General features: G+C 36.0%; 1 protein-coding gene across 5 annotated transcripts in view; it reads right to left on the reverse strand.

The window, feature by feature from the left end:
* SUPT3H (SPT3 homolog, SAGA and STAGA complex component) overlaps positions 1–20,537 on the reverse strand; it is a 268,832-nt gene that overhangs the window by 84,496 nt on the left and 163,799 nt on the right. For all 5 annotated transcript variants that reach the window (XM_061372273.1, XM_061372275.1, XM_061372272.1 and 2 more), the window contains exons 4-5: positions 2,161–2,247; positions 1,290–1,380 (exon numbers count right to left, since the gene is read on the reverse strand). In XM_061372273.1, coding sequence (XP_061228257.1) covers positions 1,290–1,380; positions 2,161–2,247 — 178 coding nt within the window. The remainder of the gene's footprint in view (positions 1–1,289; positions 1,381–2,160; positions 2,248–20,537) is intronic.

Here is a 20,537-nt window from a genome sequence, read left to right on the forward strand (position 1 = left end):
TAGAGGAAAAGTTTTTTTTCTGAGAACATGCAGAACATCTCCACTACCTACATCCTAAAGAAAAGTATAACACAAACATTAAGACACAACTCCACAGGAGATGGACTAATGCTCTATCATAAAGCCTGGAAAACCCTGGAGAGGCGATCTCTGTTGTTATAAACAGAATAGCAGCTACAAAGACATTAACGTCACACAACAAAACTAATGGCTTCTAGAAAATGCAATCTTTAATTCCCAGATGAACTGTGTTTAGGAAGCATTTAATGAGCTTTTTAATGGCTTTCAAAAATTGGTTATTTGTTTTAAATAGAGAGACAGACTTAAGTATTATAAAAAACAAAGCTTTCAGGTAGAAAGCTATACTGCCAGATGGCTTGCACGAAACAATATACTTCCACGTATGGTGAAAATAAAATGCCACAGGCAAATTAAATCTCAAACGAGTCGACAAAAACTTATCCACAGATTGGTTAAGTCAAAGCAAGACATACAGTGTTTATCTAACATCAGTGTGGATGCTCAGAGAACCAAACACAAGGAATTCATTGTAAGGCCAAAAAAAAAAAAAGGCGAACAAAAAAACTCTGAGAAAGGAAGTAAGCTAAATACAAAAAAAGTGATGTACGAACATGGCAAGGTTTAGATTTGCTATGATAAATTTTAATTTAACATTTAACAAAGGAAATGCTAATTATTCTATCAATATAAATCAACAAAATTTTGTACCAGCAAATTATATGGCATAAATTAATATATTTTTAATTTAAAGGACTTTTCCTTTAAATGCATTGGTTACAAAATCTCTGATTTGCTGATGGAATGGGGAAACAGAAGTGTTTCCCATTCTTTGAATTACAGGTTAGAATTATAAAACGTTAAATCAGACTGAAAACAAAGCCAGGTCATGTATTAGTATTCAGTGACTTTAGATTATGGGATTAAAAAAAAAAAAAAAAACAAAAAACCAAAACAGGTCAAACCCCTCTGACAATACAAAGTCCATTCAATTGCATGAGGTAGCTGTCACATTTAAATTACACATGCTCAAATCAATTAGGCCTTTAATTAGCACCAGTTTCTTACCTCAACAGAGTTCTGACATTAAGCAGTTTTACTTGTTATTGGGATCATAGATAACAATACTTATACAGTGTTTCATATCAAAAAGCAGACAATAGTTTTCTGTCTTTAACTATTAAACTAGATATTCATACTTTGCATTGAGCTGTTCAGTGCATTTATAAAATATTAAGTCTTCCCCAAATTAAGTAAATTCCTTTTTCTACCTTCAAGGAGGTCATCTTCTTCTATTCCTTTGACAATTTTAGACTTATAGTCTCGAAAAAACATGTATTTAAGTAGCCTTCTAAGCTTCTTCTAAAAGAAAAAAAATAATTATATTAATTAGTATTTTATAGTTTTTTCTTTACAGCAACTTTGTAACATAAACATACAAATGTGTAATATATTACTCAGTAAATATATTTTTTTAAATATTCATAATTTTTGGTACTGTAAAATATCCATATCTAGAAAATACATCCAGGTCAGAAGCAATTCTATATGAGCATTATTTATCTGAGCTCCTTTATACTTTGCTTGTCAACTGTGAGACAGACTTTTAGAAAGCCAAAATTGAGAGAACACTCCAAATTCTTCACTTAGTTTGGAAATTCCAGTCTACAAATGCATATTTCCGTTTGGCATCCATATTAACCACTGTTTTGAGTATAGCTTTATGGATTATATCAGATTAAAAACCTGCAATTGGTTTTCATGTTCTAGCATTTTTTAATTTTGATATGACTTTGGTTATTAAGTTTCATCTATCAAATGAGGAAAGGAAATAAAGGGGAGAAAAAAGGGTAAGGGAAAAGGGGTAACTAAGGAAATTCTTTTGAGCAAGCTCTAAGGTACATTACCCACTCCAAAACTTAATAATTGCAGTTTTGATAATTGCAGTTGCAATAGAAAATGATAATGAATTAAAATGTTATACAACTATTGCACTGTGCAAAATACAATTACAGGGAAGCTATACTTTCAAATAAAGCTAATCATGATGACGGACTCCTTTTACATTGCTTAAGCAAGCATGTCAAAACACATTAAGCAGTTCACTATGTAATATAAGAAATGTTTGTCTTATTACTATACCTTATCTTTGCGCATTAGGAACAAGAGATCCTCAGCAGAGATGACTCTCGCTCCTCTCAACTGAGAAACTTCAGCTGCTTGCTGCAACTAAAATAAATGAATAAATTAAGATGTCTGTTTCTATGTTAAAAAATTTATTCACTGGGGTTTCTTTTAAATAAGTTCAGATAATATTTTACATGGTCTTGCATAGCAAAATACAAGATATGCAGTAAAACACAAGCTGGGACTCTCAAAGGTGTCACTCACGTAGCTCCTGCTAGCCAAGAAGTGAAAATCAATTTTATGGAAAGCCTGAAAGACTTTTTGACAAATATTAGGCAAAAACTTTTTTGTTTATATTTAAAATGAGTGTTTTTTAAAAAACCCACTACATCCCTATTTTCTTTCCTTGCACCACGTCAGCTCAGAAAATGAACATATAATTCTCTCAGGCAATGTAAAAATGCCAAATTCTTGCTATAGCACTTTATCTGCAACTGTGGAATGGTGGCTGTTCCCTCTCATGATTTTTTAGAATAACAAATATTAATTTTAAACAGCTTACCTAAGTATTTTTTGAAAGAAACTCTACCCCTACTTTAAGAACTTTTTTAGGCATACTTTCTATTTCACTTGAGAGAAAAAAAATTAATTGATAGGCAATACTGACCCTGTTAATAAATTAATTAGAAAAAAAAAAAAAAAGATTGAGCTGACCAGGCCATACAGATATGAAAAAGACAAAGATGGGATTAAGCAAAGAATGCCACAAAAATTTGTAGGAGGTGGCCAAAGGAGTGTGAAGCAAAGAACTGTCCTCACCTCCATTGTGACAGTGCCTCTAAATGCCCCAAATTGTGCTGTGAAGAGCAAAAATCTTTTTGTAAGAGACTAAGCACGCCAGCCTTGGATTCACTTTCAGTAGGTTCAGGAAATCAGGTTAGATTATATACAAATAGATCATACTTAAACAAGTACAAGATTACAACCAAACTCCTGCAAGCTGATGCTTATCAAACTACTGTACTAAGGAGGTAAAACCCAAATGTACAAGAGAAGTCTGTATGATTTGCTCCTTTCACCTCTCTAGCCTTTGGTTCTGGCATAAGATGATGCTATAGAATAGGTGGGATAGCAAGGATGCTTCATGGCATGGAATATATCTTATCCTCTAAATTCAAAACCACTGTCCAAAAGGCAAGTTTCAATCACAGTTTCTTTGTTCTTATCCTCATTAGATGGATGAAGTGACAGTCAGCACAATACAAAAGTTAACAAAAGGAGAGACACCTTATAAAATTCTTTATATTAAAACTCATACACACCTGTAACATGATCAATAAACTGCAATTTTATTTCTTTTCAAATATCCCTATATTCTTCTTTCAGAAATGCATTAATGCACCTGAAAATAATTTAAAGAAATCCTATCCTTCATACTCACACTAGAAATGGTTTCACTCAGTATCACTGCCTGAATAAGTATATTATTAACCTGAGCTCCCATGCTGCTATGGCTTGAAATGGGCCTATTCAGAAGTTAAAAAGATCAACAAAAACAGTAGCTGTTTCTAATATCCAAAGGAGTAGAGGGGGGCAGGGAAGATTTTCATTTTGGCAAGTGTTCAGTGGGCAAAAGATTCAGTCCATAAATCATAATGCTGGACTGCATTAATTTTTTCCACACTAATCACATGCATACAAAACGTTAAGTGTATCTTGCATGCACAACACAAAACATACTGCGTGAAGAGTTTCAGATTTTCCCTTGGAAACCCTCTCTTGGCCCTTGCAGTCATAGAGACCAGAGAGATTTCAGGAATTCAGAAGTCACAGTAACATAATCTTACTTGAAAAAAATGTAAGAATGTGAAAAATGATAGTTCTATTTTTTGGGATAAGCAAAACTGTTTCTTATTCTGATTAGGTTTGAGGGCACACAAGCTACTTCTATTTCTAACATAAAATATAAAAAGCTGAATAAAAATAAATTTATGAAGAATGAGCCAATATTTATCTCTGGTGTAAATCTATTGCAGTAAATGTGTTTATTCCAAGGCCAACTTTACTCCCTCTAAGCCTGAAAGTGCTACAAAACCTGACCTTAGCATGGTGATAACACAACACAGCTTTCCAAATACCATATAAAACAATGGCAGAAATATCCAACATGAAAGCATGCTCTACCTCCCTAACACGTTTAGGACCATAACTATAATCCTTAAGGTCCCTTCCAAGCCAACCTAATCCAACCCGATCCATTCTATGATTCTTACTATAAAATTCAGTGTGCTGCTTTTGGCTGCGAGAGTTCATTTTCTTCATAGTAGCTGGTAGGGGACTACGTTTTAGATTTGTGCTGGAAACACCATTGATAACACGGGGATGTTTTAGCTATTGCTGAGCAATGCTTACACAGAGTCAAGGCCTTTTCTGTTCCTCACCACAACAGCGAGTAGTCTGAAGGTGCACAAGGAGCTGGGAGGGGACACAGCAGGAACAGCTGACCCCAACTGACTCAAGGGATATTCCATAACATATAGCATCATGCTCAACATATAAAGCTGGGGGAAGAAGGAAGTGAGGAATGTTCAGAGTGATTGTGTGGGTCTTCCCACTCCCTCCCCATGCCATTGGGGAAGGGTGATCGAGAGGCTGTTTTGGGCTCAGCTACTGCGTTAAACCATGACATTCAGATATGTTTATTTCTGCATGCAGCTGAAAAACCTTATTTCTCAAATGATAAACAAGTGACAATGTCATTCAAAGCAAAGATTGTGTGCAAGCTGCTCACAGGAATCTCCCAATGAAGTAAGGGAGAGTAAGGAGAAGAGGCCAAATTCATGTCCCATTTGTATCTAAGTAAATCCTGAATAACACTGTTTATTTTAATTGAGTTATTCTGAGCTAAACACAAGATCAAAATCTGGAATAATATTCTCAGCTTCTACCAAAACAATGAAAACTTTATTCTCGTATTGCCTCGAATTCTGCATCTATTTTATTTTAAGGAATGAACACAGAGCATTTAATTCCTTTGGCTTAAAGAAAGCAAAATACAAAAATAATTACTTCCTGTACAGTTATAAAATATGGATTATTTATCCAAACAGACCATAATGAGTTCTGCATTGGTACACATATTTACCTGGGAAACCAGGATATGCTCAGGTAAATATGTATCTAAGCAATTAAAAAAAAATTACATACCACACAGCCGAGGTTGGGGGGAAGATGTATTTATAGATTTAACACACACATAATTGACTCATTCAAACCACAACATGAGTACTTTGCTATAATTAGTATTATAACAAACTGTCTTATTTGACTGTCCCAGCGTTGCCATTAATATGCAATAAGCCCCGATTCCTTAATTTCCGGAGCTAAAGGCCTTGTTAAGCCATTACCAGGGCCGTGTTACATGATGAAGGGGGATTTCAGGAAGCCATACCAAAGAAACGATTCATCTCTAAGCAGCCGGGCATTTATCATTCCAGAAAAGCAATTTTCTGCTATGTAACCTTTAGGTCAGGAGGTCTTTTGCCATTTGCTGCAGTGGAAGCATGGCAAAGTTTTACTTTGGGAGCAGCAGGTCTACTGCCCACAGCTCCAGATGATAGGCATGATACAAATACTGCTATTACTTTTCACACATGAGGTTTCTGTATGGCAACAGTGGAGATATGGCAAGAATTCTCCTACCACCTCCCTTCTCCAAGCCGCTGTAATATTGAGTGCTGGTCACAGAATTTGGGGCAGCATCAGTTCCAACATACTTGTCTTTTCCTAAATCTTAATGATTAAAATTATTTAGTCCACATTACAAAATATTTTGTTTGAGGCTATCTTGAAGAATGGAAAACAATCCAATTTACTTAGCTTTTAAAAGAAAAATGGGCTAAATTTCCTAATACCAGCAAACAATATTTGAGACCTTGGAGTCTGAATGTATTTTTTATTACAGCCAAATTATGAAACTCTAAATGTGAAGTTTAAATAACGGAAGTGTTGAAATGACTTTAACTATAGGAGCGCAAAGAACTCTGTTAATAATTAGGAGTTTATGAAAAATAAGCGTATTTTACAATTTTTCACATTACAAAGAAGGTAGTATATACAGTAACTATATTTTAAAGTCTAAGAAGAAATGGCTGGGGAATAATATTTTAAAATGTAATCACTGGTTTAATGACTTTATGAAGTTAACTTTCTTGGCAGGATGAACTGAAGTATGTTAAAAGTCACCTTACGGCTATTTTCTTTTTGCAACTTCTGCAAATTATAGATTTGTTGAAAGGAGTATTCATTCTCCTATGACAGCACACAGTTCCTTCAATGGTACTCTCTGCTTTTTTTTATTCATAATTATTTTTACTTCCACTACCTCCAAAGTCAACAATCATCGATACTTCTTCTACAAAACTGTCTTGATGGACAAACAGACAAAAAGCTGGAAAACAAACATACTGTGTTGTGACATAATCCTTCCAGTTAAACTGCAGGATGGAGTCAAAATGGTAATGTTTGCATGCCTTGAAACTGCTGGGAGCCAAGAATAATGCTTCAGGAGCTATGATTTTGTTTTCATTATAGAAGAAAATTAGATCATAGTTCACCTGGCCAACTTTTTTTTTCTGAGACAGGAAGGTTTTTTTGTTATTAAATATGCATTAAAATGTCCTATTTCTTCGTATTTTCTTGATCAAAAGTATGCAACTAACAAAGAATATTCTGAAATTAAATAGAGTGCTATAAATGTATTCCAAACAGAGCACCCCCATGCTTTTTGAAGGCAGTTAAATAGAAGAGGTGAATACAGGTTTTCACTTCCACGTAGTACCTCACATGCTACTAATGATGACAGCTGAACTTCTATCACAAACAGGAAAAATAGAGATTTTGCTTCCAAAAGTCAGCATAGGGATGTGCTTTATCCAGTTAGCACATCCTTGGGATGTGATTAGATTACGGAGACCATTTAGAGCACTGATAGGTAATGATTTAGGATCACCACACAAGGATTAAATAGCATGACTATATTGTCACAAGCAGCCTAAAACATTAAACTTTCACCTGCAGCTCAAAAGACAATCAATTGTCTTCTTATTAGGTGTCTGTTTTCAAATACAAGTATTTTTCACTTACATGACCATTTAATGTAACACTATGTTACACTGCATCAAAAGGACTGCAACCAGCAGGTCGAAGGAGGTGATCCTGCCCCTTTATTCTGCTCTCGTGAGACCTCACTTGGAGTATTTTGTACAGTTCTGGTGTCCTCAACATAAAAAGGACATGGATCTGTTGGAACAAGTCCAGAGGAGGGCCACGAGAATGATCAGGGGAGTGGAGCACCTCCCACATGAAGATCGGCTGAGAAAGTTGGGACCTCATAGCAGCCTTCCAGTATCTGAAGGAGGCATATAGGGATGCTGGGGAGGGACTCTTCATTAGGGACTGTAGTGATAGGACAAGGGGTAATGGGTTAAAACTTAAACAGGGGAAGTTTAGATTGGATATAAGGATGAAATTCTTTCCTGTTAGGGTGGTGAAGCACTGGAATAGGTTGTCCAGGGAGGTTGTAAATGCTTCATCCCTGGCAGTGTTCAAGGTCAGGTTGGATGAGGCCTTGAGTAATATGGTTTAGAGCAAGGTGTCCCTGCCCATGGCAGGGGGGTTGGAACTTGATGATCTTAAGGTCTTTTCCAACCCTAACTATTCTACGATTCTATGAAGTCCACCACTAAACCATGTCCTTACGTGCTACAAGTCTTAAATACCTCCACCTCACTACAACCACCTTTCAGGTAGCTGTAGAGAGCAGTAAGAGGAGCATTTTCTTGCTTGACATACAGTGAATTTCATTCCATAAAGATCATGGGAATAAGAAAACATCAGCTCATACCCCACAGTCCATGGCATTTACTGAGAAATTCTTCTCAAGTACAAAATTTATTTTATTTGTCTCTTAAAAAGAACCCCAATAAAAATGTACTGTCTCTGAAGCAAGATCAACTGTTTCATCTTGCCTTCTTGCAGATGGCAATGGCTTTTTGGTTTCCACAGTTCAGCTAGCCCAAAGAGCTGGATCTGGATACAGACAGTCTGCAGCTAGTTACTAGTAGATGGAGAAAAATCATCCCAAAAGCGCCTCCAGCAATAAGCAGGTTGCACAAGAACACCCTTTGAAAGCATAGAGAGTACATCTAAAGGTTCACTAGGTTTCAACTTCTGAGGTGACATGCAGTTAATATACATTTCAGAAGTCAGACTGTTCTAACAAACATGGGAGAAAACAGCCCCTCCTTACCTGCCCTCAGACTGAAACTGTGAAAGCCAGTCCAATGAACTCCACAAACATCCCTACATCTCAGCCTGCAGGTTTTAACTGCACACTGCTCTCAAGTACCCAAAACATTAGTACGATGAAGCAAAGATACGACTATTCCCATTTGTTTAAATTGAACAGTTCATATAATTTTGGATATCGTCACCTCACTTCCTTCTACTAACAACCCACACACTTCTTCTGAATACAGAAAATGTTGGAAGGTTTTTCTGGTTTTGTTTTTTGTGTTTTAGCAACACAATCAGTACAACCAGAGTAAAAAAAATGCAACACTTATAGCTAGAGAAAGTAGCAAAAACAGAACACTTGCACCTTGCCTGAGCCGATGTTCATGTTACAAACAAGATCAACCTAAAAATGTAAAAGAAAAAAATAATCAAAAAACTGTAAAGAGCCCTTAGAAAACTACAGGGACTCAGCCTGTGCAATGGAATGGGCTAAGAGGAAAATGCATCATGTTTCTGTAGCTTCCCTATGTTGTACCCACTTTGACTCTGCTGAAAAACCCTGCAGTTGGAAGAGGAAGGCTTTTTACTGAGCAGAGTAATAAAATTGAACATTACTAAACAATTCTAAGTTAAAACTCATACCATTTCTTTTCAAGGGAACACATAAATATAACATCAGAGGAGGCTAGACTGTATTTGGCCACTCAGGACATCTCCAGACTGTACCGCACATTGCATCTCAGAGCAGCAGATTCCCAAATCACAGTGATACATAGGACTAATCTGCAATGGATGTGGACACTTAACAGATTTATACCCATCTGAACCTCAAGTTTATCAAGCTGCCATTGGAGATAAAGCTCTATGATGTCAGCTAACCCCAATTCAGTATTATCAACAAAGTTGCTGAGCATACTATGTGTCCCCCATCCAGGTTGCTAATGAAGACATATGAGCCTCATTAGTTCACTCCTTACCAATCTCTAAGAGACTGAAGTGTTGCTACACAGGAGAAGGGAGGAATAAAAAAATAGGTGAAAAACTTTTCTCATGTGTGGAATAATTCCATTTTCACAATGGATTCTGCATGTTTATTAAACTTGTTGGATCTGGTGTAGCAACTCTTGCAGTTCAGTAGGCAGTAGAGGCAGCAATCCCACTACAAAATAGCATTAAGGGAAGCTGAATCCTTGTGCTCTGTATTTTTTATTTTTAGCAGGCATAATCATAGCTGAGCCTCACATTTGTTGATATTCTGAACCATTCTTATTTAAAATATAAACAGGCAAAATTATTAGAAAATGATAAGATTTTTACAGCCCAATAGCTTAGCCTCTGCTACTGAAAGTAATGATTTGTATCTACTGGAGACATTCTGATTTTTTTTTATTATATTCAATAGTTTAAATAAAGGAAATAAATTTCCACGTAAATAGTGAGATTAATACTGCAATTTCACAAAAGATGTACTTTGAATCACAGTATTTTTTTTAAATATCTTTTTTATAAATAATTTAAGCTCAACTTCTTCAATTAGAGTGTGGTTTTGCACTTTCTGTCACTCAGGGAAAAGAATTTACTGCACTTTTGAACAATAACTACATTTCAACTTAAGCTCCAGGCATGTATTTTTCATATTTTTTCCTTCATCTACTTCTAATTCAAAAATAATCTTTTTTGGCCAACATTTTATACCTTTATTTCTTCTTCCACGAAACAAAAGAAACCCTATTGCAGATCTGACTTTTGCAACAGGCAGTACTGAGCAAACAAAATTAAATTATACAAACAACATTAAAACCATAAAGTATCTAAGTGCAAAAAAGTATTCATACTCACTGAATTAAGTTTTAATATGGTCAAATTATTCACTGACTACATAAACTTTAATTCAAGACTTGGTGTTGCGCTGGAGATGGCCCTGTTGATGCTCTCCGCCACTGCAGGTGATGATAACACCAGGCAAGAAAGCAAACTTGGAAACTTCTACTGTAGTTATTATTGTTACAAGGGAGAAAAAATAAGCCTGAGAAACATCACTGAAAGGGAAACGATGAAGTAATGTTCTCTAGAATGAGAAAGAGACTGTGAAAAAAGTTTTGTGAAGGGTAAAGTGTGCAGGTATGAAAGATTCATCAGCCAAGATGAAACTGAAAAATTCTCATGGCCAAAAGCACTCTGACCTCTGCATTTCTGAAGAAGATGAGCATAGAGGTCTTCTACTGACTGTACATGTTCTAGGACTGACAAAGTATTCAAGATGCCGGGAGAACCCAACAGAAGTCTGCATGAAGACCTCATAGAAGCCTTCCAATATCTGATGAGGGCCTATAAGGATGTTGGGGAGGGAGTCTTCATGAGTGACTCTAGTGACAGGACAAGGGGGGAATGGGTTTAAATTTAAACAGAGGAAGTTCAGGTTAGATAAAAGGAAGAAGTTCTTTACTGTGAGGGTGGTGAGGCACTGGAATGTGTGCCTTCACACTTCACACAAAGAAGTGGTGAATGCTCCATCCCCAGCAGTGTTCAAGGCCAGGCTGCAAGGAGCCTTGGGTGACATGGTCGAGTTTGATGCGTCCCTGCCCATGGCAGGGGGTTTGGAACTGGATGATCTTAGGGTCCTTTCCAACTGAAACCAGTTTATGATTCAATAATTCCACGCTGAAGTAAATGGTACCATTTTACTGTAAATCACAGGCAGCAAATATCTCTGCGTTTAAATTAAACAAATGCTAATGTTTTTGAAGAAATTATCATAGAATAGTTTGTGTTGGAAGGGACCTTTAAAGGTCATCTAGTCCAAATTACAGTAAAACTAACTACATTTCCACTCTAATTTCCACAACTACCTGTTTCATTTTTAAACAGCATCACTATAGCTATTGAAAGTTAGCAATCTCAAATATAATTATTAAGTCCACCTAAGTTACATCTCTGAATGACTTTTTAGTACAAAACATTACTTGGAAAAAATAAGACTCTGCAATTTTATGAGGAACAAATGCACTCAACTTTCCTTTAGTAAAACAAAAATACAATTCAAATTTACCCTTCTTGAGAACTGAAAGTAATATTACTTTTGAGCATTTAGTCTATCAACTCAGATATATTTCCCCTCCATCAATTATTTTTATCTCTTTTCTTTCTCCAATACTACCATGACATGCAAACCAGTAGAGGTTTATGTTATACCACAACTTCCTGTCCTTTGGTTTCAAATCCCAGAAGAAACCACACCATTCAGGATTATTGTTGTGCAGTTTCCAATGCTGCAAGTAGAAGAAAAACACCCTGTTCTCTGTTGATTGAGAGACCATCTAATATAAAGAGGTTTCTTTCTCCAGTTGTTGTAGAGTAACATTTGTTTAGATCATGCATCCTTACATCGCTCACAGAGGAAAATAATCATGCCTTCTATTAGTTTCACCAGAACACTAAATAAATACTCTTCCTTTCCATATGACAGCAAATTGGAATCAGACTTCACGGTTTGTCATAGGGAAAATAAGACATATATTTACCTATTCCAAGCACAGAGATAAAGCGCTTTTAGAGCAAGCCTCAGGCTAATGAAAGAACTGCAGAGCAAGTATGACTCTGAAGAGCAGGCACCATCAGTGCACAGAATAGAGAAGGCAATTCATATCAGTCTTTGTGCTTTTTATTCTCATCTGCTCAAATGCATGTGTAGAACAAGTGGGAACTCCCCAGTTTGCATGATGACTACAACTAAATGCTACAGGATCACTCAGATTAAGCAGTGAGGCACATAATACATAAAAATGCTACTGGTTTAAATGGCTTTGGATGGCAGACAGGATATACATGTGTCTGGGCTTAAGATAATTTAAACTACCTGCAGAATTTTGACATCATGTGAGATGTACTCAAATGATCAATAGAAAAAACAATAATAGAAAATAAAGAAGAGAAAAACATTTAGTTTTAATGCTTTTTCAACCACATAAGCACGGAGTATACATAATGACACTAGCAAAAATCTCTGCCTATTCTGTAATTTTAACCCTAGGGAAAATGATTTGACAATGGGGAAAAGGTATAATCCGAATGTGTAGCAAATAGGAAGCCCTTTGAATTTGTTTCTCTTCTGTCAAAATGGCTTCAAAATCCTAAATCTATTTAGGAGGACCTTTCTTCCAAGGATCTAAAAAATAGAGGGAAATTTATGAAACAATAGTCCCAGTCCAAGGTAGACCCACTTTCATGCAAGAGGAAAGGAAGTCTAAATTTTTGTATGTATGTGTCGGTTTGCTATATTTCCATTTGTATGAATTATAATTCTCAGAACTTCAAAAAATATAGGAAGGAACTCTTGCTCAGAGAAAGAAAAGAAAGCAACATGAAAGAGCACAAATGTAAAATCCGAACAACAGATATTTGTGTTGAAAAATGGCACTGATTTCCTAACTCTTATTTAATGTTCATTCTTTAATTAACATTCATTTCCCAAGGACATAAGTTTGAAAAGGCTGTTTCACATTACTTTAGCACGAAGAGAAAGAATCACTTTTAAGCCATGAAAAGGCTGGGGAAAAAAAATAAACATGCCTTCTGAACATAATTTCCTCTTTATTACTACTGCAAAGTTATGAAATGAAATCTATTATTTAATTACACTGGATCAAGCAACAGGAAGAGAAGGGAGTGTTAGAGTCACAGCATCCCTGTAAGGATAAATTACTATGTTTCCTTTTGCTAAAAGACAGTTTTAATGAAACGGTGCAAACAGTTAAAATCAAACTACTGGGAGGCATGAAGATCATCTTGCTAACATAAGAACCCCATAAAATGTACTCTGAAATTCTTAAGAGAAATATCGGTAACAATAGGGGAAAAAAAAGTAGCAACATTTTTGCCAGTACATCATAGCTTGAAAATTATTACATTTATTCAGATTCTCTCCAGAAGCTGAACTTAGTTTAAAAATTATACAATAGTTTCTGGGCCTGCTTTATTTTATGATTTGCATTGAAGATGTTTAGATAATCTATTATGAAAACTTCAAAATTTATCTTCTATTACTACCAAGATTTTATTAGCCATAAGGGATTTCCCTTTGCTGTGTTTCGGTAATGTTTACTACATCCTTCAAATTGAATGCAACTGTTGGAAAGTTAAAGTACTTTATTTCTTAAGTATCTTCTTGACATAAAAAAATGTGAGGGCTTTAAACTTTAATGAAAAGATAGGCTGAATTAAAAAATGTTGGAATAGATAACTTGGCAACTGGTATAGAGTTCGCAACTGGGATAATGAATGTGCAAATGCTGTGAACTTTTATGTAATCTAAATTTGCCTTGACTTGTGTGGATATGCTCTGAAATTACCTTCCTTGGAAATATTGCTTTTCCCAAAACCAGAATACAATAAAATATGAGGGCATTTCACAGATAGTTTGAAGAACAATGGAAAATGTCTTTGAAGTTGCTCAGGAAAACTCCTCCTCAGCCTAAGGGGTATGGAAGAAAGCATTTCTTTGAAAAAGCTATCCTGGAGGCAACAAAGACTGATTTCCTAGGCCCAATAGAGACTGGACTGACCTCTCAAGACTGCAGGATGGACAACCTGAAGGGGTGAGTATGAGCCAGGAAGGTGTTTTGGGGAAAGATGCAGAAAAGCTTTAAGAGGGATAAAGAAAACAAGACAGAAAAAGCTGCTTCAGAAATTTTCTAAATCAAAGGTTTTGACGGTGTGTTCCTAATATCTGGTTCATGGTTTACTTCTGAAGTTCTAACACTGACACTGAAAGCAGCCATAAAATTAAACCTTTCAGTAATGCCATGTCTCAGAGAACTTCCTGATTCTTGTATTTTTAAAGGGAGTCTGATCTTCAGTGGAAAATGTTAGGAGGCTACACTTGTTCCTAGTAAGAAGTCACTGTATCTAGAGATTCTGAAGAATGCAGGAAACCAAGAAAATATACCATGAATACGGTGTATTTCTTATTCTTCCCTTGAAACTTAAGATATTGGCTAGAGTCAGCCTTCAACTGGGATAGGGACACCTGGTTGGATTTGGTGACTTTTTAAAAATATTTTACCTACCAATGCTTCAAAATTAAAACTTGCACATTCTCAAAATGGTTATGAACCACAAAAGCTTTGGCAGACAGTCAGTCCAGAGTCAGTCCAAAAAACTATCAATTGACTGAACAAGAAGTCTGGTAAAATGAAGGAAATGAGATTCATGTCAAGGGACACAAGTACCTGGTCTTTTGCAAAAGCCTCTGGAAATGGGCAAAAGGTCCAAGCTGTGGACTAATATACATCCATTAGGAGAAGACAGTTTTCCATGCTGCGAGGAAATCTCTGCTTTGGGAATCCAACTGTGCAATCTTATAATTAAATGCAGCTCTACTGACACTGCTCATGCGTTACTGAGTTACTAAGGCTGAGCACAAGCCAGGATACGCAATACTGGTACTAAAGGAGTCGGAAGATAATGCCAATGATGCCAGTGGGGAGGAGGAAAACTAGTTTTTCCAGCATTTATCTTGATCATTTGGAGCCATAAAGGAAAGCATCGGCACTACAGTGTTCACTGTACGTTGCTCACATCAGTGAACACTCTGAGTTCAAGGACATGGAAACATCATGAAAATCTTCAATAGAAGAGAAGGGACTCAAGCAAGAATGGAAAGAAAAATCTTTATTTTCTCCAGGAAAACCATTCAGTGATTCTGACCACAGCAAAGGCTGAGCCTTAGCATAATCATCAGGATTCAGACCATTCAGCTCCTAAAAAATGGCAGCACAGATTTCTTTAAGAAAAGACCTTAATATTTCTGCATGAGCATGATGTTTAAAAATGTTAAAAGGGGGACATATTTCTCTAATTATTAGAGGTATATTCTGCAGTGTTTATTGAAAAAGGGGGAAGATTATGTAAGGCTAAAGTGCAACTTCTAAAGTGCAATTGATGAATTTCTAATAAAAAATCCCCACCAAAACACATGGAAAACAAACGCAGAAGTACCTGCATCCTTAAAAAAACAATGGAACAATTCCCTTTTTCTATCACGTATTTAAAGAAAGTGAACTCAAATATCAGTCACAAATTGGTAACTATGTTCACAAAAAAAAAAGAGTGAAAACAAATGTGAGTAAAATCCATACTAATATCCCAAAGATAGAAAATTCTCTCCTTTCAGAATGACAGAGTGGATGATACTTTTCTAAAAGACATGACAAAGGTGTGATCCAAACTGAAATGTAGAGTAGATGAAGAAAATACCAAGTCTGGGTAAGGTTTAAGAAGGAATACTGATTATTGACAGGATTTAACAAGTCACGAAAGTAGGGGATAAGGTTACTAACAACTAACAATTCTGCATGAATACAGATCACATCCTTCCTGTGTTGCTTTTAACTTTCATTTCTTTATTATGGAAAAGCTAAGTTACCTACACAAATTTTATATTTTAATTCATATGCTAGTGATATCTGTTCTACACCCATTTTACAAATAGGCAAATAGGCAAAATGAGGCATGGAACATGGGCAAAGACAGTACCAGAAGAAAAAATTCCTCCTTTTGCCTCCCTCAACAACCACTTAGCAGCACTCTGTAACTGTTAGCAATTATTCTCTAATGCAATAGGAAACATCTGCAAAATAATGCAGAAATATAAAAAGAACCAACCAAACCTCTTCTGAGCTTTAACTTAAGAGTTTTCTGTATCTAAACTTGTATGCACTTATAAGCAAATACTATAAATACTTCCCAGCACCCAAAGCTGTGAAATGCAAAGGTGATTTAGCAGACACAAAAACCACAAAAACTGTGCTCGGTGTATTTCTTTTCTAATTTAGAGTAAGTGGGCCAGCCTTATATCATATATAATCATAATTCTTAGGGACATTTAAACCAAAAACCAACTGAACATTAAATACCTGCAAACTTCCATAAAACGTTACAAATAGTATCAGTCATTTTAATATAAAGCTAAGAGACAGTAGCATAAACAATGTTAACATAGTCATTATTTTGCAGTTTGGAACTTGGACCTGGAATAATATAAAAGTAAATCCCTACATTCACAAGAAATCACTTTTCAATCAGTGGCTTTTGAGGAGGCATAGGATCTGCAGCATACTGTAAAGCCATACCATTTAGAGGTCAAGAAGCATATGAACAAAGAATTGCCAAAAATAAAGCTTAACTAGGTTTTGAAAGTCAAATTAAGAAGCAAAGGAGGCTTCAGACATAAAACACTATGAAGATAATCTTCAGAATGAAATAAAGATGGAAAGTTTAAACATGGCTCCAAAATAGGAGTCTAATTTTCACTGATCATTGAGAAGAGCTCTGATTTTGAGCATGGGAGCAAAGCTACAACAACTAATGCAAGAGGTACATTGAAATAAATTGTTTCTGCTGTACTGAATGGAAGTAAAACTCAAAGATTTTACTGCACTTCAGTCATCAGCACTGGATATCTCAGACGTGAGTGAACTGTAAACATAACTGAGTGTCCGCTGGCATTAATATTCAAATAAATCAGCTAAGTTTTGGGAAGCTAGAGGGATAAAATAATTATAGGTTGCTGCCTACAAATACTTGAACAGCAATTAGGAAGATGACGGATCCAAATTCTTCTTGGTAGTGTCAGATGACGTAATGAGGAGAGACAGCCAGAAAATGCAGTTTGGAAGGATCGAGTAGGATGTAGGATCCTCATGGGAGGATAGAGCAGCCCTGCAGCAGTTTAACAGGAGAGGCTCTGAAAAATTCCTCTGTGGATCTTCCAAAGCCTGAGGTGGACCAAGCCATGGATGACAAGATCTAGTACTGGTGACAGCTCTCCTTTGAGTGGGTTGGACTAGATGTCTCCAGGGATTTGACTGTTTCCTTCCCCTCTGTGTTTTGTATATTCTGACAGAGTTTTTGAGTAAAGGAAATCCTGTTTACCTGTTTGTACAGATTCCAGCACAACAGTCACACTCCCATTTGGAATAGGCTGCCCTATCTACTGCTACACCAAAATAAAAATTCTTATCAAAAATAGTTAGTCAGCAAAGTGGAATTGCAGAACCTGAGGACTCTGCAAAAGACATAGAACAAAGGTGGAGGTGAGACAAACCTCACCACATCCTTCAGCTGCTGCTACAACCAACAATGTGAAAAGCCAACTATAGCCAGCTCCCCAATAGCTAGCAATCACAAGGAAAAAAACTGAAACAGCACTGCTAACAGGGAGTAAAAGAAACAAGGGAGTAAAAGAAACAAGAACTCCTTCACACCAGCAGTCCCACTGCACACTGAATGAGATGTAGGACAAGATGAAATTTGCTGATTCCTTCACTAAGAATGAAAATAATACATAAAAGTAACAGGTTCATTCACAGCAAGTCATCTAGGCTGTTGAATGGCAGTTGTATGTAAAACAAGTCGAGCAAGGTTATTGGGGTTTCTTTTGATATAACTTGAATGAAAATCAGCTTCTATGATGGTGTAAATATTCCCGGAGTAGATTCCTTAATTATTTGCAGCCTCAGCTCATTCAGATAAATAGGACGTGCTAATATGTGTTTGAGCTTCATTTAGAAAAAAAGCAGTTATTCATTACAGATGTGAGTATCGCTGCTCTGTGTACTTAACCACATAGTACAACTAATAACAAAATACGGAGTGGTTGAACTCATACCTCACAGTGAACTTTGTAATTTGATTTAGTTAAGATTTGCCTTTTTAACACCCTATAAGCTAAATCCTAAAGACCTAACAAGTTTTTACAGAATAACTCCAGAATCAAGACCTTTTAAATAGATTAATGTAAGCACTGGTTTACAATGGAGTTACTACTGTTAATAAGCTTAATGCTGTTGGGGCTTTTAGATTCTCTTTATATATATATATTTCCCTTTATAATTTACAGATGTAATAAACTCTAATATATCAACTAATGAATGAAAGAGAACACTTGTCTCATGAGAAGGCAGCACCATAGACACTGTTCCTGATTTCTACAGATACCTGCAGTGAAATCGGTGGGAAACACAATGGAACTGAGGCTGAGGTCCTCCGCACCAGGACAAACTTCTGTTGTAAGTAAACAAACACCAAAAAATGCATACATTCTACTGCCATTCCCTAATGGTCCCAGAGTGCTTTACAGGAAAACTCAATGACATTATCCTCATTTTTCTATTTTAATACCCAATACAGAAATAAAAATTAATTAATCTAAGGTCACCTTAAATTTTACTGATTCTGGGTCATCATTTCAGGACCTGACCCCATCCTGAGTATGAAGCACCAGACAGTACCTCTAACTTTTATCCAGCAGTTGTCTCCAGAGACAAACCAAATTTCAGGTATCTCCCTCCAATCATCTTCAATCTAACCGGTATAATGGCAATCTGTGCAAAACATTCTGTAATGTCCACCTTTTGCTGTCCTTATGATAACTTTAGAGATGTCTAATGTATTAGGTGATTGGCCAGGTATTTTGTTAAATGACATTTAACATCAGAAACTGAATATAAAATTATAATTTGACCTGTTTTCCCATAACTATCTCACAATTCATAGAGTGCATCTGGGTGCTTCCCATTTCTCTACCCTTCAGTCAGTTGTAGAAGTTCAGGCTTGTACAGTCAATGCAAATAAAGAGAGAATCACTCATCTAACTAATTTATAAGAACTTCTACTAATAGTGCATGTTATCCATTTGGTCCATAAAATGACATTTCTGGCTGCAGTATAGTTATGCATACATGAGTCATGGAAATTAAATGTATTCATTCTCAAAATTTTCTTTTGCTCTTGCTTGCAACCTGCAAATGACAAGTATTAAAATAAGTCTACAAATACTACTTTCGTTGTCATGCTTTATAGTTACACCAGAAGGAGCTTCCTGCTATCCAGCAATGCACCTGAACTCAAACTTACCAAGTGGAAAGTGAATCCCCTTGGTCTCAGCACAGCTAAACATTGAAATGATTTCCTGTCCTGGTCTTCCATTTCATATATATTTTCTAAATTACCATTTTATGTAGGTGTCATTTCCAGCAGACACATTGCGCTCTAGTGCAAGTTCACTTTTTGTAATATTGGTGTAGCCAGTGGTGTGCTACAACCGCTATTTTATAGCCAAGTGTCATAATTTCAAATGTGCCATTCTCTTCATCCATCTAAACCAGAAGAACAATGTGCCACAGTTTGCCTCTGTCAAGGGAAATCATCTGAACAGTGCTGAATTCAGTGAGAGAACATGTAATTGAAGTGTGGATTATCACTTGAGCCTAAACCAGGGTCATTGGCATGGAATGGGGACAACAGGACCATGTCTGCATTTCACCTCTCGCTTTTCAGGTTTCTAGCACAGTTTCCACAAAACACAGATATTAATCTTCAAAAGGTCATCTATGTTTTATAGTATTCTTAAAACTTCCTACTGTTTTCTCCACACATCTTTTCCAGTGGCACCAATGCTGCCCAGTAAAATATTATCTCTATTCAAAATCATTCCATACTCCTCCTTTTCAGAGTAAATGCAAGAACCCCATAGCTATCTCTGACTGGATTTATATGACAGCTTAATTTGAATGTCCTTTCAAGTTCATATATTTTTTAAAAATATTCTAAAAACCCCTTTAACTATAAAAATGTACTGTTAAGGTTTCACAAGCAGATTTTACTGGAAATCCTTTCCTCACTTTTTCTCTTTTTTTTTTTTTTTTTGTGATTAGCTCTCCGTTTGCCATGTTCTAGACCAATTTCAGTTAAGAAAGTGTTTTGGTTTGAGTGTGTGGGAAAAATGCACTTGGTCATTTTCAAGTTAGCCAAGATTAAAATACATTTCTTACTTCAAAAGGCTTATGGGTTTTTTATGTATTCAAATAATCTGACTTTTGAAAAAAAAGTAAATCTTTCCTGAAGAATCATCACAAAAATCTAATAAATGCTCAAGTAAGTTGGTAATAAGCAAACTAATTAATTAATACAATTTTAAAAAGAACTTTTCCAAAATTTTCCTTTTTCACTGATTTACTGTTTTTAAAAGCCTGGAAAATACATGCAGAACAAACGCTAAATACCATTGATCTGAAAGCATTGAGTATGATTTTGAT

Source organism: Neopsephotus bourkii, unplaced genomic scaffold, assembly GCF_033783945.1.
Source record: "Neopsephotus bourkii isolate Nb327-2 ecotype Australia unplaced genomic scaffold, CSIRO-AGI_Nbou_v1 NB_1600, whole genome shotgun sequence".
NCBI classification, from domain to species: Eukaryota; Metazoa; Chordata; class Aves; order Psittaciformes; family Psittacidae; genus Neopsephotus; species Neopsephotus bourkii.